Source organism: Eptatretus burgeri, chromosome 6, assembly GCF_056783735.1.
Source record: "Eptatretus burgeri isolate ZD-2024b chromosome 6, Ebu_testis_v1, whole genome shotgun sequence".
In the NCBI taxonomy this organism is placed as follows: Eukaryota; Metazoa; Chordata; class Myxini; order Myxiniformes; family Myxinidae; genus Eptatretus; species Eptatretus burgeri.
Window position 1 is genome coordinate 114,052,948 of NC_140966.1, and position 18,046 is coordinate 114,070,993.

At 41.9% G+C, this 18,046-nt stretch overlaps 1 protein-coding gene across 4 annotated transcripts in view; it reads right to left on the bottom strand.

Annotated features, from left to right (window-relative positions):
- Positions 1-18,046, bottom strand: part of LOC147025663 (receptor-type tyrosine-protein phosphatase O-like) — a 176,277-nt gene that overhangs the window by 23,110 nt on the left and 135,121 nt on the right. For all 4 annotated transcript variants that reach the window (XM_085886871.1, XM_085886870.1, XM_085886869.1 and 1 more), the window contains exons 14-20: positions 17,539-17,668; positions 17,083-17,197; positions 11,509-11,577; positions 11,243-11,326; positions 6,560-6,595; positions 6,215-6,296; positions 5,847-5,937 (exon numbers count right to left, since the gene is read on the bottom strand). In XM_085886871.1, coding sequence (XP_085742997.1) covers positions 5,847-5,937; positions 6,215-6,296; positions 6,560-6,595; positions 11,243-11,326; positions 11,509-11,577; positions 17,083-17,197; positions 17,539-17,668 — 607 coding nt within the window. The remainder of the gene's footprint in view (positions 1-5,846; positions 5,938-6,214; positions 6,297-6,559; positions 6,596-11,242; positions 11,327-11,508; positions 11,578-17,082; positions 17,198-17,538; positions 17,669-18,046) is intronic.

An 18,046-nucleotide genomic window follows, 5' to 3' on the forward strand; every position in this document is an offset into this window, starting at 1 on the left:
ATATATATATATATATATATATATATATATATATATATGGGCACTTTTAGCTACTATGGTAAAAATTCAAATTTGCAATAGAAGTTTGCAGAACCTTCCAAATGGTGAGGTTTCATGAAAAACTAAAATCTTCCAAGTTTTATTAAGATTAAATAATATTTAGGACTTGCGCAGGCACTTGACATCCTTCTCCATTAGTACAACATGGCTAAATTAAAATGAAAATCTCTTTTGATGAAAACAATGAAAAAAAATTATCCTGAAAAGTAAATAATATGCCTTTATAAAATCAAAGTTTCCTTTGAGGCCTTTGGGTATTTCCGTCGGTCATCCTCCATCACTTGAACAAGGTACTGCACTTGAGCTTCATCTCTTGTTCGACCAGCTTTCGTGAAATCTTGGATGAGGGCGACACCTCTTTCGGCCGCATCATTCACGACGTTCAAAGAGTCAACCCTCTGCTTTGCTTTGACGTAGGATTCAAAGCTCTTCCAGTTTGATGGATCCTTTTCCTCGAGAAAGTCTTCTGGCAGCTCGAGGAGCGTAAAGAGATTTTTAGTTTGGGAGGAGCAGAGGTCAGACAGCTTCTTTCCCTCTGGATTGGGAAGCCAGACTCGTCGAGATGGATCCTTTGAACCCTCCACGTCCTTCATGTTTATTACCATGGCGATCTTTTCTGACGAATCTAAGTTGTCATCAAAGAGTGCAAGGCCGACGTTAACTTCGCTCAGGTACCACAGATGGCGGCTCATTGTTTTGTATGCAGCCTGATTCAAGGAATGGAGGGCTTGAAGGAGCTGGAGGTCATTCTTTGGCGCGGAAGCAACATTTCGATCGTCGAACCAGGTCCTGATATAGTGCTTAGCAACAAAAAGACAGACCTGCTTGATCCCGCTAAACAGGCGTTCTGTGCGACATGTACTGCGGGATGATGATGCGCGTTTAGTGAGAAAATCTGAGAACTGCCCTTGAAACATCCAGATCTTGAAGCAGTAAATTGCACGAGCCATCCAACGCGCTCGGTGAACGGCGCCAGGTGCCCTGAATGTTGGAACTTGATGTCCAGAAGGGACGCCTCCAAGGAAAATGATCGTCAGTTGGAGAAGTTCTTTGTGGTCGTCTCGGGGATGCTTCTGCTTCAGAAGCTCTTGGGCATGCTGAATGACAGAATTGGCCCATGGATGGATATCGGTGGCTGTGCTTGCATCATCAGCAGCAGTCAAGTACTGCGTGAAATTAAAATGGGGCCAGCAGTCCCGGAAGGTTTGGAAGAAGGTGATGTCTGGCCCTCGGGATGCTTCATCGACCGAAGAAGAGTAAATTGCTTCCAAAACAAGTTCTAAGACATGGTGCCGACACGCAAAATAAAGAAGTTGATGATCAAGGATGTTTTCAATACGAACACAGACCCCACCCCGGATTCCAGTATTAACAGCTGTCGTGTCAAAACACATCCCTTTGACACGTCCAATCAGGTTCCACTCCTTAACTGTTGAAAAGATGACCGCGACTGTTTCTTCCGCCTTGGAGTCTTTCAGCATCGGAATTGCCAGGATTTTTGACACACCATTCCCAGTGACCAGAATTGGCAGCCTGTCAACTTTATCTCTTCCAGTGAGGTCTGGCATCAGCTTGGAATCCCAGTGGACTACCAGGGGTGTGTCAACCTTAAAGCTCTGCTTTATCTCTTCAGCGCGTTGCTTCCGGTGCTTAACACGAGCGGCACGAATGGCACTTGGACTGAGAGAAAGTTTATTGATGTCTTGTCCCAATTGCTTGGCAAATGGAATTAGAACCCGACTTGCAGAACGATCGCTAAGGAGAGTTCTATCCAGGGCCTCAGTTACTTCAGATGTTAATCCAGTTGTCCCACGTTTTCTCTTCGGAGGCTGGGAATCACAGGTGGTTGGATGGATGGAAGAAGATGGTTGTCGACTTGGACTAGATTCAGTAGAGCTGGAGGAGGAGGAAGACTGGAGGTTGGCTGTTTCAGAAGTTGTGGCCATCTCCAAAAGCGCCTTCTGTTTCCTCTTTTTCTCTTCATCCTTACGTTTCATAATTTTCTCTTAAATCCTGGCAGTCTTGTAGTCAAGACTCCCGATCTTTCCTGGACGCCCCTTTTCACGCTGAGAAACAAGAAACTCCTTGTCCTCATCGATTTTTATAAGATTCATAGCATCAGCGTGAGCTATGTCAAACAGCTCATCCAGGTCGGCCTTGAAATTGTCTTGTTTCTCTATGTTGGTAGCAGTCTTCCGATTGATGCTTTTCTTTAAACCCTGCCACGTTGTGTGTAATTTTCGCACATGGACTACCACATCAGGAAGGTGCTTAGTAGGAATCCCCTCTGTGGACCAGATGTTCATTAGCTCTAGTGATGTTTGATTCACACTTGCAGTTAGGGTCTCATTCATTTCCACATGAAGGAACATCAAAAAGCGAAGAACTTCGGCCTTAGAAGGAAGCTTCTGGCCAGGAAGTGTTGGATTAGGGGATCCAATCAGCCAAATGGCCTTTTTCGATCTAGTTCTGGAGGCCATTACCCCCAAAATATGCAGAAATTTCTGGTCTGAAAAAAAGATAAAAACATCATGGTAAAGTGGGAAATGTTACAGAGTGGTAAGTACACATTGAAAAGTAACAAGTTTTTGCCAAGCTTGCGCGTTAATTCATGCACGCATGAAGAAAGGCTCTGCTCACTGCTGTGCAATTGCGCAACTTTCAACAAGAAAACTTTCCGTTTCCGAAATTTGGACTGAGTTGGGACTTCATTATTTTCGATTTAGTAATTTATGAGCTGATTTTCATTTCTTCACATCAATATTTAATATCATTTTTCGCATTTAATTATACGAATATATTAATTAAACCCTCAAAACAGTAAATTCAGATGATATCAAAATAAACTTTTAATTGATCTGTGAAAAGAGGAAAAAAATCATTTTTGGCAGTTTTTGATGCCCTTTGTGCAACTTTGCATCGCTTGTGCAAGTTCAAGAACATGACTCAAGAAAAAAATATTTTAACACAATGATTTCTAGTAGGAACCTCACTGAATGGCGGGTTCTGCGCATTAAAAAAAAACTTTCATTTTTTAGAAGCACCCTAATATATATATATATATATATATATATATATATATATATATATATATATATATATATATATATATATATATATATATATATATATATATATATATATATATATATATATATATATATATATATATATATATATATATATATATATATGATTATGTATGTGATTATATGAACATGTGTGTATATATGTGATTATTTCTGTATATATGTGATTATGTATGTTTTATGTGATTATGTATGTATATATGTGATTATATATGCGTATATGTGATTATGCCTGTTTGTTTTTATGTGATTACATAGGTATGTATGTGATTATGTATGTATGCATGTGATTATGTGTTTTATGTGATTATCTATGTATATATGTGAATATGTTTGTATATATGTGATTATGTATGTATATATGTGATTATGTATGTATGTAAGTATACATGTATGTATGTATGTTATTATGTATGTATATATATGTGTTTTTGTATATATATATATATATATATATATATATATATATATATATATATATATATATATATATATATATATATATATGTGATTATGTATGTATGTATATATGTATGTACGTATGTATATATGTATGTATGTTATTATGTATGTATGTATATATGTGATATGTATGTATGTTATCATGTATATATATATGTATGTATATATGTGATTATGTATGTATGTATATATGTGATTATGTATGTATGTATGTATGTAAGTATACATGTATGTATGTATATGTTATTATGTATGTATGTATATATGTGATTATGTATGCATGTATATATGTATGTATGCATGTGTGTGATTATGTATGTATGTATGTATGCAATTTTGTGTGCATATATGTGATTATGTTTGTATGTATGTATGTGTGTGATTTTGTATGTCTTTTATGAATGTATGTGTGTGATTATGTATGTATGTATGTATGTATGTGATGATGTATGTATGCATGTTTGTTTGTCTGTATGTATGTCTGTTCTTCACCCATTGGTTGAACATCTTACCTGATGTCACCCATAAATGCAACCTGAAACAACCCTGAAGACCCAAATGACCCTGGGAATCCAAAAGACCAAAAAGACTGTGAAGACCCAATGGACCCCAAAAACCCAATGGACCCCGAAGACACAAATTACCACGAAGACTCAAAAGACCTAGAAAACCCTTAAACACCCCCCCAAAGAACCAAAGGGACCTGAAGACTCAAAATACCCCAAAGATCAAAAATAGCCTGAAGACCCAAAAGACCTTAAAGACCCAAAAGAGCCTGAGTACCTTTAAAAACCCTGAAGACTCAAAAGACCCTGAAGATCTGAAAGACCCTGAAGACTCAAAAGACCTTGAAGACCCAAAATACCCTTGAAGACTCAAAAGACCCCGAGGACCCAAAAGATCTAAAAGACCCAAAATACCCTTACGATCCCAAAGACACTTAAGACCCCTCAGACACTTTAGACCCCTGAGACAGTTAAGACCTTAAAGACAAATAAGACCATTTTGGACCCTTTCGGACCCCAAAAACCCTGAAGAGCCTTTAAGATCGTGAAGATCCGTGAGGACCCTTTTGACTCCTAAGACCCCAAAGACCCCTTACACTCTTCAGACAGATTAGATTAGACAGGTTGGATCCTTAACGATTTAGAGCTTTCGACCACTTGGACCTTTTGAGACTCTTTTTACATGCTTGAGAGTTTCGACCCTTTCGACCCCTTCAACGCTAACTACATTTGGAATGTACCATTTAAACCATCTCGAGCCATTTAAGTGCACACCACACAAACATCTATAGTCTTCTTACAAAGCACAGTCTTTATTTTTCAGCAAGTAATGCACAAACTTGACCCACCCATCGGTGGATGTGTCCAGTTTGTATGTATTATATATACCTACACTATAATATACACCCTGCAAAAATTCCTTTGTGGGAGGAGGAAGGGGAGTGGGTGGGGTGGGAGTCTGGAGGGGGTGGGATAGAGTCGGAGGGGGAAGAGGTGGGATGAGAGAGGTGAGGATGGGAGGGGCAAGGGGAAGGCGAGGGGCATGGGTGGGAGGAGGCAGGGGTATGAGTGGGAAGAGGGAGCCGGCATTGCCCGGCAACGCTGCGTACCTTTGCTAGTAACCAAGAAAAGGAAGAGAATGTACCACCGAGCCTACAGTTTGATTGTCGCCCAACGGCTGATTGGCTGCAAGATCTTTGGCAAATGGTGAGAGGTAAACGATATGATGAACCGACAGTAAATGTGGTAATGGAGGTAATTTTACCTTGAAGAATCATGATATAACCATTAGTGCAGCTTATTCTGCACAAATACCGAGAAAAATGGTACTTGTCTGTAATGAGGGTGAACAAGAAATTCCATGTCATGTTAACAGTGGCACCATTTTAAAGTGGTGAAGCTGCTTTATTATTTGGGTAAATCCTTCCTTCCATCCGTCAAAAATGAAGAAGAACCTTTGTACCCCACCGTGTTTAATGCTAAAGGGTTCTAAAGTGTAATTCTAGAGGATTCTAAATGGTAATTATCATGGGTTCTGTTGTTTTTTTAGGATTTGCCGATTTCATATTAAAAATGCCAAACTGAACCGCTTCCTTCACTCACTGGTAGGATTTTTATTTTGCAACTGCCTCGGTGCCTCGGAGCACGGCCAGGACAAATCAAGATCTCACGCCAAGATCATCGGCAGGAAGACTATTTTTAGAAGGAAGCAAAACTGATGATCCCTTACGTGGCAGGATGTTCGAGTAACGATTCTTGTGTCGGTTACAAGGCAGGCTCGCAGCGAGCTGGCTCTGTCCCTGTCCCACCGCCTTCAGCTCCTGAGTGGAGCACAAGACACAACAAGGCCAAACTTCCAAAGCAGAGCATTATAAAGTACTCCACTGTTACTTTCACAATGCTCGGTGATGGAGGGATGGGAAGAATGGCTGGTTTGGAAATACGAATACGATACGAGATTGGCAGATAGAAGTGAACTGGAGGGGGATAAAATGATTTTTAAAAATGGAATTAAATGATTCATGAGTGTGTGGAAAGGTAGGTATGACGGGTATGACGAGAGTGGAAAAGCAATCGGTTTTGAGAAATGCACAAAACCTCATATTCCAAGGAGAACTTGTAGTCAGAATCTTTAGACATCTCCTTTATGTATGCCTCAAACTCCTCCAGTTGTATTAGCCTGAAATACAATGATAGAGTCTGAATGGTGCTGAGAGTCCCACCCACTTGGTACCGCTGGGTGTCACCTCTAACGGCAGCACACCTGCAGCCTCATCATTGAAGTCAAATGTTTTCACAAACAGACGAACACATTATGGAGGTCAAGCAAACATGTGGAGAAGGCAGCAAAAAGGCAAATTAAACAAAAGAGCGAGTAAAAGGCAACTCATGGAAACAGCAAATTTTCTCTTTAATTTACATACAAATGTGCAAATACTTTACTTGGAAAAGTTCTTGCTGTGTCCTTGTTTCCTTGCCCTGCACAGATCGATGAAAACGAATTGGGGAAAAACAAGAAATGTTTCAGACCAAAATAAACATTTTTCATCAAAACAAAGTGAACAATGGCAAACAGAACTAGAACAGCACTCGGTAGGGCACACACCTCCGCCAGGCTGACAAGTTTACGTTATGTATCCCACAGATGGACTGAATCTGGATCCGGACCTGAATTAACATTTAATCAGCTTGTTCTTGTCACCGAAACAACTCATCCATCGAATTTCATCCTAATCCGTCCATAACCTTTTGAGATACCTTGCTTACAGACAAACAAACAGGGGTGAAAACATAACCTCCATCCACCTTCGGTGGCAAGTAACTACATATCTGCGATCACAAAGTGATCACCATGTCGTCGACCGAGAATTAACAGGGTCCAACTACACTTTTTAAAAGTTTGAGAAAAATGAAATCAAAAATTCAAAGTGGAATTGCCGCTATCTCATAACATTTTATTTTCATATCGTGTGCTACATAACAGGTACATATAAAGGTTACATAAAATAATCTTACTTAGTTTCCTCTGTTGCCCTTCTACATGGACTTCTTCTAAATTTGAATGAAATGTCAGATAGACCCTGGTAATTCTCGGTCGACGATGTGTCAGCCTCCCCCAGCACCTGCAATCCAATGATGGCCAGATTCTTTTCGGATTGCCATATGACCTTGACCTTCAGAATTTAGGGATAGAGTGTAAATTCAGAAAATGTATCCCCATCTACAGTCAATCCATAAAACTAATCATGAAAATCGGCAGAAAATTATACGTTTTTTTTGCATACAATGTCAGGTCAGGTATGGGAGCATGCTGGAGCAGCATGTCGAGGCTCGTATAAGAGCTAACACACAGAACGTATAACAAAGGGAGCAAGAGACAAGAGGGGCAGGAGAGGGAAGTCCAAAACAGTAGGGAATAGAGACATTAGGAGATCTGTGGAAGGGAGAGGGATGGGGCGGGATACACGGGGTAAACAAGATGGACATTACAGGGACTTTCAGGAAGGAAAACAGGGAATTTGAAGGAGGTGAGCTTGGGGTGGATTAACAGGGGTAGAAAAGATCAAGATTTTGGATGGGGGAAGATAAGAGATGGTGGTGGACAGCTGTTTTGAAGACTTGGAGGGAAGAGTGGGATTGAAGAGAGTGTGGGAATTTTTTTCCAGAGGCAGGAAAAAAAGAGGAATGAAAGAGTGAAGGTGAGCAGTTATTTTTGGTTTTTGGCAATTTCACCAGAAGATGATTTTTGGTGGACTTTGAGCGCCCTGCGGAAATATGGGGGTGGGGGGGGATATCTCAGACAGAACAGGAGGGGGGTGAGGCCAGAGAGGAGATGGAAGAAGAAAGCAAGACCACCGACCTGCCTGCGGTGAGAGAGTGAGAGACCCAAAGACTCAGCCTCATAGCGGGAGGTAGCAATGATCCGAAATGCCTTGGTTTCCACAGCGTGAATCCGACAAAGGTGAGAGGCGGGAGCACCAGTCCAGAGGGGGGAGTTGTACTCCATCAGGCTGCAGGATGAAAGCTTTGTATGTGTCCAGGAGCTCAGGTGTGCCAAGGAAGGACTTTGCACAAGGGAGGATGCCTTGTCAGCGACTGGCTTTGGAGACCAACTTGGAAATGTGGCTTTCCCAGGAAGCATCATGGCAAATAGTGAGACCCAGAAGCTTGAACGAAAGGAATTATTCTAGAGGATTACTGAGAAAGTAGATGGGGGGGGGGGGGGGTTTCCAAACGGTCCTTTTGGAGAGACATCGTGAGAGTGTGAGATTTCTCAGGATTGAATGACATGTTCCACATGTTGGACCAGTTTGTGATTTTTTCCAGATCTGCAGAGAGTGAAGAAGCTGCTGCTTGCAGGTCTGAGGGATGACAGATGGTACGGCAGAGGGTGGAGTCATCAACAAAGGGATGAAGAGGATTTTCCAGAGAGTTGGAGAGAAGTTATGATCAATGAAGTGTTTTTAGTTATTTAGGTCACAATCCAAAAAAATTACCCCCGTGTAGGGGTGACGGTCATCTCTATAATGTTTTTTTACCATCATAATCGATGAACCGTTGCCAGATATCTCCTAAAATAACAGACGAGATAGGTTTTTTAAAATGGCGACTTTCACAACTTTCGTGACTTCGTGACCTTGACCCTGACCTCGAATCCAGGAAAAAATATGTCGTTGGGTATCACTCATCGACCTCTACCCACATACCAAATTTCATCAAGATCAGAAGTAAAAAGTTTTCTTTGTACCGGGAGGTGTTTTTGACCATCTTCCAGGTTACGTGGCGGCAAACGGGACGGAAATTCAAAAATCTGTCCAGTTAGATACAAGATAATATTTTTTACTATCATAATCAATAAACAGTTGCCGAATATCTTGTAGAATGGCAGACTGGATAGGTTTTGAAAATGGCGATTTTTATAACTTACGTGACCTCGTGACCTTGACCCTGACCTTGAACCCGGACAAAAGTTATATCGTTGTGCAACACTCATCGACCTCTACCCACATACTAAGTTTCATCAAGATCGGAAAGAAAAATTGGATGGACGGACGGACGTACGGACATTTGGTCCGGCTTTATTAGGTCATCTCGGCAGAGATGACCTAAAAAGTAGGTGAAGCACACAAATAAAATATCAGGTGCACAACTTCACTGCAGATTCACTATTATGATCAGGGGTTCACATAACTGGTACTCAGGTACTCAGGTGAGGTAAAAAAAAAACAACTAAATGAGTACTTCAAAGATGGTCAGAAAGCTTATATTAAAAGCATACCAGCACAACAGAGGCTTTTGATGGAAGGTTTTCTCAATGAGTGTCGATAAGATTCTTCCGTAATAATTCTGATCATCGATTTAGTGGTTTCAAAATTTAGTGATACAAAGTTAAATTTATAAATGATAACAATATCATTTATAAGCTATATTGTAAGTTGATAACTTTTAAGACTAAAAATAATAGATCCGAGGAGAACGGGTGGGTGAAGAGGAAGAAGAGGAGGCTCAAGAGCGTCCAAAAGGGGGAAAAAAGAAAAAAAAAATGAGCGCTTTGTGAGTGTCTCGTCTGGAGCGGACGTTCTGAGAGAGCGCTTACAGAGGAGTAAGATGCATAAAAGCTGAGAGTCACTTCAAAAAAACCAGAGTGGTGATGGGAAAGCAGACGAGCATGCTCGAAGCTGACCAAACCATTTCTGTTGGTACTCATTGGAGATCCCAATTGAAAAAATTGTGTGAACCCCTGATTATGATGTAAGAACATCTTGGAAGAAAGATTAAGTGGTCTTTGGCAAAATTAAGCGATGACAATTTTTTTTTTCCGGACCGCCTGTTGACCTTGACCTGTAACCCTGAGGGGTATGGTGTAAATCAAGCGTAAAGGCGACTTGCTCTCGGTTATCGAGAGAGGTCAATTTCATTCTGATCAGACAAACTTTTGTCGAGTTTGGGTGAAAAATGTTACAATGTCTGCAGTTAGGTCATGACCTTGAAAACGAGGTCAAGGTCAAAACGATTTTGTCAACCCTGCACTCTTTCTATACACATTATCGAAACAAAATTTTATTCTGAAAGTGCCAGCCGGCTCCGAGATAGAGCTCGGAAATTAGCAGGAAAGGAAGAAAAAAACAACCACTTTGATGGTGGTTTAATACTCCTAGGCCCGAGGGGTCTTAAAAAAACACTTGGCTAATTGGAGAAACAAACCCGACTACAGCTACAAGCTTTCCCCTATTCTATAGGAGAAGGCTTAACTTAGCTATATGACTTGACCAATAACAGTATCAGCAACTGTGCTGTTCATCCACTGACTCAGATGAGTAACGATGGGTGTTTTGAGCAGAAGCACCTTGCGATTCATCAGGAACGAAGCAGTGAATAGAAACGTCATGAAGCCTACACCAACCAAGAGGTTTCGCTGCAGAGCAGAGTTTCTATCGAGAAGGATCTGCCGATAGTGCTGTGACTCAGTAGAGTGTACGTGAAACAGAGTTTCAACACAACACGTATCTGGCATGCAGCATAATCACGCACACGGTTTCCCATATACCTCGCATAGCATTTGTGAAATCGACAAACTATTGGGGTTGCGATGATCGAGAGACGATGGAACAAACATGATGGCTGTTCATTTGTAACTGGCAGATTGCAAGGAGTATCAGGAGTGGTGCAATGTTAATGTGACCGACATCACGCTGCCGAGCCTGATCTATGGATGCCACAAGCTACTGTGGCCACCGGAGATAAGGTACTTGAATGTCCGGGTCTTTACCCCAAAATGAAGGGCAAGGTTATTCTTTGCTTAGGTTACTCCCGCTTCTCACCCTAAGCTTAGGCTTAGGGCAAGGTTATTCCAACTTCACATACCAGGCAATTCAATCCTAATCAGCTTGTCTTTATTACTACAATGTGGGGCTCATAGCGGAGCTTGTGCAAATATCACAAAAGGAACACAGATATGAAGAGACACAGCTTTGTAATTCCGTAATTATGAGGATGTTATTAGATAAGTGTAGAAATATATACAGTACAAGTGGTTTTAACATTGGTGCTCTGATAGGAACACCCAACAAGCCAACATTTGATTTGTTAGGTGAAGAGGAGGAGTGAGTACCACTGTCGACTCACCAGGAAACAAAAGGGGGAACGAGGAAGTATCCTGTTTGGAGGCAGGAGGGTAAGGATGCCAGGAAAGCAGGTAAAGTTCTACACCTGGATGCATGCAGAGGAGAGAGGATGATAATCTTATCAACTTGGCAATGGAGTTGGTTAGCAAATGAACCGTATGGTAAATAAATGGGATTATAATGTCGGAAATGTGGTTGAAAGCGAATAGCAGAGGTTAGAGTAGAGACAAGGGAAGGGTGCAAGTACAAGAAATGAGAGCGACGAACCTGCGAAAGGCCGTCCCAAATTCTCCATCCAGTGCGGCAAAGTTGAAAAAGGTTCCCGCTTGAAATTTGCTGCAAAAGGAAAAAATAAAAGTAAAAACTTCATTGAGGACATAACCACCAACGGCACCCTAAAATAGGACGTGTAGATTATACATTTAATTAAATAAACAAATATCGATATGTAGATTTTACATTTAAATAAATTAATATCCATGTGTAGATTTTACATTTAAATAAATAAATATTGATGTGTAGATTTTACATTTAAATAAATATATATCGACGTGTAGATTTTACATTTAAATTAATTAATATCCACTAGCATATACCCGTGCTCTGCACGGGGTTGAATGGGTGGCAAAAGGTGGATGAGGCATAATAGTTGATGTTATGGGAAGCTGGGGAGGGTGTCATTAGGGATGTGATGCACTATGGTCACCTGTCCTTAGTTTTCTGACGGACCTCCCTGTAGATGACATTTTGGGTGAGTGTCTTGTTGCTGAATAGTCATTGTGAGGAATTATTGTCCACTTTGATAGATATATAGGAGTAACCTCTTGTACGTGAAAATGCAACATACAGTTGGCCATGGGAGAACACAGGGGCTGGGAGGTATATATTCCGAGTTTGTCAAATGTTTGGCCCTGGGATTTGTTTATGGTCATCGAGTATGCAAGTCTGACTGGAAATTGCATCCTCTGCAGTGTGACTGGAAGGTTGGCGTCTGATCAGGCAAGTTTAACATGATATAGGCCTAGCCCGAGACTGGACAGGAGCAGTGGAGCGTGACCGAGAATCAGAATGCAAATTTCAATGAATGGCACTTTTTGGCGCACATCCGACGATCAAACACCACTTGGATGCTTTAATTTGAAGATCACACACGCAAGACACAACACAGGTAATGATGGCGGTTGAGAAACGTCAAATTACGCGCAGACGATAACAGAAATAATATTTTTTTTAAAAATAAATCTTTACTTTAAATACAATGGTTCTTGTTATATTTTTTGTGTTAAATTCACCTTCTGAGGTCGTCAGCATGTGCAGAAGAGGGTTTTACATTGCAGACGCTGTTTTCGAGGAGTGGCATTACGCCTCCCGGCGGTGACGGTCTGTCGACGACAGACGTAATGACGTCAGCGAATGACCGATGATGTCATGATGGAATTACGCCTTTCAGCCGTGAGGTCACACGTCGCCATGCAAACGAACGTAAAAATTAGAAAATTGCCCAAAATTCCCAAACGTGTCCGTCTGGCGCGATCTCACATAGCCCATGCTGTTCATTAGACCACAGAACATGCCGAAAGTGGCGACAATCCGTCCGGCAGTTTTGGAGGAGATACGTCAAATTACACGCAGACGTTAACAGAAATAATATATAGATGTGTAGATTTTACATTTAAATAAATAAATACCGATGTGTCGATTTTACATCTAATTAAATAAATAAATAAATATCGACGTGTAGATTTTACATTTAAATAAATAAACAAATATGAATGTGTAGATTTCACATTTAAATAAATATATATATATATATATATCGACGTGTAGATTTTAGATTTAAATAAAAAAAATATTGATGTGAAGAGTTTACATTTAATGAAATAAACAAATTTTGATATGTAGATTTTACATTTAAATAAATAAATATGTCAATATGGATGAAAATAAACATGACATAGGGACCGAAGCTTTTCGTGCTGCACTCCTCAGGGTAAAAATCGCAGCAAGTGAAGAAGGAAGTGAAGGCGCGTACTTTATACGCAGGTCTCAATAAGGTAGACACTGATTGGTTCAACCGTAATGACATTACGGTTAATCCGAACGCCCATTGGTCGGCTCATCATCTTCACCTCGAGCTCCTATTGGCTGGAGCAGAGTTCGTCGATGATTGACGTTTGCAACCACATCCTGGAGAGAGGGGGGATGGGTTTCCCTTAAGGTCCATTCACCATTTGTTACCGTACTTCCCTTGATCTTTCCATGCTGAAAGAGACACAGAGATCGTACAAATTCCTTTTGACGCCATAGTATTGGATCGGTGGTAAGGATGATAGTGGGGGCAGATAACAGCAATTTTTGAGAGGAATCGTGCAAATGATGATACAAGCATCAAATTTGGCACATTTGTTCTCTAGGGGATTCTAATCAAATCTGCCTGATTGGCGATTTGAAAATCCAAATTTCGAAAAATAAAAAATAAAAACTTCAAAAAGTCAAGATCATGAATCAATGTTGGATGCTGGCTGAGATTGGTGAATGTTTCAGAAACATCATCAAAGACGTTCCAAGTCTGCCATGCAGTTTTCTTCCCTTTACCGCGGAAGGCAGACACGACGTCACATCCAGTGAACGCATGGAAGTATGGGATCCCTCTAGCTTTTCAGGCCCTATTGCAGAAACCACCTCATGGACTGGAATCCATCGCGCCTTGGCTCCTTGGCCAACGGCAATCCACATGTTCTCAAGACCTACTTCATGCAAGGATGGCAGTACAGATATTGCTATGACTAGTATGTCCGTGTCATTAGCCTTGATGATAATGGACTTGCTACCATCCGTCGTTGCATCCCTGGCGTGTACAAATATTCGAGTGTCAGCTTCTTCATGACAACATGGAGACACAGCATCCAGTGACTTCCTTGTGTTGCTAATGGCATCTTCTCCTTTTGTGACAATGACTGTGCTTGTCGTCTGTGCTTCACACATCTTTTCCGCAAGGAAGTGAAACAGCTCAGTCTTGTTGCTATCATCTCAAAGAAAGCTTCTCCAGTTACTTGGGGTCTAACTGGTTCCTGTCACTCTTCTTCTGATTCCTTGCCCCCTTTTCGACCTTGCCTCGGACTTCAGACGACTTCTTGTACACATCAAACACTACGTCCACCCTCTCGTTCCTGGAACCATAGGATTCCACCTTTGGGATGATGTCTTCTTTAGCATAGTCATCAAATATCTTTGAAGTGCGTGGAGGTAGGGCATTGATAAGTGCTGAGCCATCAATGATGAGTGCATCTCCCCTTGGTTCTCTGTCTGGGATGTTCACTTGCGCTTCAAGAATTTCAGCCAGCTGTGACTTCAAATGTTTTCAAATGTTTTTTTTTTTTTTTCAAATTTTTCAAAATTTGGATTTTCAAATGGCCAATCGGGCAGATTTGATTAGAAAGCCCTACAGAACAGAAATGCCAAATTTGATGCTTGTATCATAATTTGCACGATTTTTCTACTATCTACTACATTATGAAGGTTGCTTCCAACATACGTAAATGAAACGAGCTCCGACCTCGGCTCAATATCCGGAACATATCTGCATTGTACTGGTCTGCACAGATAGGGTTGGCAACCAGATGCTGTGCAATGGCAGATGAAGCAGGTACAGTGGCTGGTGGTTGCTGGATATTTCTCCATGTTCGCACTGGTTGTGTTCTAACCCTCACAATCTTTCTTCGAATCGCCAAGGGGACGTGGTGTTTGATCCGATCAGCCAATCTTAGTGTTGTGCGGCCCACATTCCGAGCTTCACATCGGTACTTAAACTCATAAATAACATTGCTGGTTTGTGAGGTGGGTAGCACATCCTTGTTGACTGACGTCAGCAAACGGCGAGAGGTAAAGATGACTCGGGGTTGCACAGCCAGAAACGTGTTGGACACAATATGTTTGATTTGTACTTCAAACCTTCGTGATGATTGCCTTTTCCAGGGCATCCTGATATCGACTGGATATTTGTCCGGACCAATCTTCCCATCTTTTGTCGTGTTTATAAACTTGTGCTTGTATCTCTTAACTATATGCTCAGGATAACCATTCTCACCAAGTATATTCATAATTTTGTCAATTTCAGCAGGAAGATTACAAGGTGAACAAATCCTCTGTGCTCTGTTAACCAGGATATTGATCAAGGCAATTTTGTTTCTCGTGGAGCTGTTGGAGTCCCAGTGAGTATACTGCCCTGTGAAAGTCGGCTTCCAGTAGACGGATGTTGTGAAACCAAGGTTGGATCTATCAACCAACACGTCCAAAAACGGTAACATGTTTGACGATTCCAGCTCCGTGGTAAACTTCAGCGCTGGATGGAGGGTGTTGAGCCATGCCTGGAAATTGTCACATGTCGTCCGAGACTCAAACAAAGCAAAAATGTCATCAGCATACCGATAGTATACGATGGGGGAATCGACACCTTGCCGACCAGTAAGCTTCTGCATTTTATGATAGCCTGCAAAGATATTTGCAAGAGCTGGGCCTAATGGAGAACCCATGGCCACACCGTCCGTTTGAACATACATCATGTTGTTAAAACTGAATTCCACCTCCCTTGTTGCTGTGTTCATTAATTCCACGAAGACGTGTTCCAAGATCATCGGTTGTTCCAGATCAGTGTGATACAGCAAATGTGCGTATATCTCGATCGTCTCCGTCAATGGTACATTCGTGAACAAGCTTTCAATATCAAAGTATGCCATGTTGTTGTCCTCACTTGTCGGTGTTTTAGCTCCAATTGATTCTGCAAATGTGAAGGAATCCTTAACCACGAAATGAGAAAGTGAATCCAATACTGGTTGCAGTACCTCTCCCAACCACTTGGCAAGTTCATGTTGTGCTGATCGCACCATGGACAGTATCGGTCCGAGAGGGATATTCTCCTTGTGAATCTTCGGCAGGCCGTACATTCTTGGACGTTGGGCTCCAACAGGTTTAATTCTGTCGTCCACATCCTTTGATAGTTCTCCACGTTTGAGAAGCTGTAACAGTCGTTTGACGATCTGACCTTCCACCTGAGGCATGCGATCATGTTCCGTTACACCACCCAGATATTTAAATTTGGTTTCGTCTTTCAGGATGTCCATCATCATGTCGATGTAATTAATCTTATTCATGATTACCATTCCGGTGCCTTTATCCGGTTTACAGATGTGAATGGCAGCGTTCATCCTCAATCCTTGTATTTCCAAGAAAACATCCTGTTGCATGTGAAAATCCGCGACGTCATTCGGGATTCCACAGTACGCATGCGTGAGGTCCGATAGTCAAGCCCTCAGCGCTTGGTCTGCTTCGTTTGACACAGCCTGATGTGTTGACAATTGAGCATACAGGAGTTCAAACTCGGCAAAAATGTCTTCCCTCTTGATATTCTGGTTGGGAATGCCGAAGTTTAAACCGTGCGCCAACGCGAACCTTTCCGTGTCAGACAGCTTATAGTCCGATTTATTGAGTACATGCTGGGACGAGTCTTTGATCAGGGAACCGAATCGTTTCACCTTCAACCAGTCGATTGCACGATCTGTTTGCATCCATATTGAAGTTCTGTAGTACCAAACATCTGTTTATTTATCTTAAAATAAATATGTGTAGAATTTACATTTAAATAAATAAATAAATATCGCTGTGTGTATTTTACATTTTAATAAATAAATAAATATGGAGTGGTCTTCTTTCAGATGCACAAGGCTACTGGGTAGCATTATTGGAAGAGAGTAGCACGCTGTGCTGCTGATGCAATGCTCCCTGCTTGTCAGGGCAGGTATTAGTGATTTGTTCAGGGTGCCGGCGATAGCTCGCCTCACTCACCTGTGAGCTCGACTCCTCCTCCGTCTGAGCAGGATGTAGCGGGACAGAAGAACAACGGCCAGGACAATGGCCAGAACAAGAGGAACAGCGAGAGCCACGCTCTGCCTGGAGCTACCTGGTGGTACACAAGGCCAGAACACTCACACACACACACCACCCACGCTGACCCCAGGTGTGCAGAGCACTCCTGTGCTCAGGGGTGCAATGCGTCACCATTTGTCCGTGTCCACATTTATTTAACTCGACGGGTCACTGTGCTTTCAGCGGTTATATTATCTTGTAAATCATATTCATTGGTAGGTTGTAAAAATCTCTCTATAACCCACACTTGTAACATGGATGACGATATTGGTACACAAAGGACGTGTCAACGCAGTATCGGTGGTTTAAAGCTGGAGTCCCAGCATCGTGAGCTACACGCACCGGAACAAAGAAATAAACCTGTGGGCAGCACACCTGTGGTGAATCCCGGGATTGAGACGCGAGTGCTGGACAGACCCCTCCTCACACTCATCACACTCACGACGTACTCTTGCGAGGGGGTGAGACCCGTAAACACGGCACTCGACTCGCTCGAGCGCTCGACCTGCGGGCAACAACGAAGTTTGCTCATTCACCCGACATTAGCACCACTCACCCACCGCACCTCATCGTACCGTACTCGGCGTATGCAAAACACACTCTGATTTGCCAAACGCCGTACATTTAAAATGGCCGTTGTTTTGTGATATGTACATTGCATTTTAAAATATCATGGAAGGAATAAACATGGAATAAAATATCATGGAAGGAATCATGTCAGGTCAGGTTCGATCTATCACCTGCTACAGGTACCATGTAAACCTGTACTAACCTGTTCCATGGTCGGGTTGTCGGCGACGAAACCGTCTCCCCCACCAGGTTTTCTGGTGAGGGGGTTGTTTGGATATGGACACCCAGCAGGATTAAAAACAAAACCTGTCAA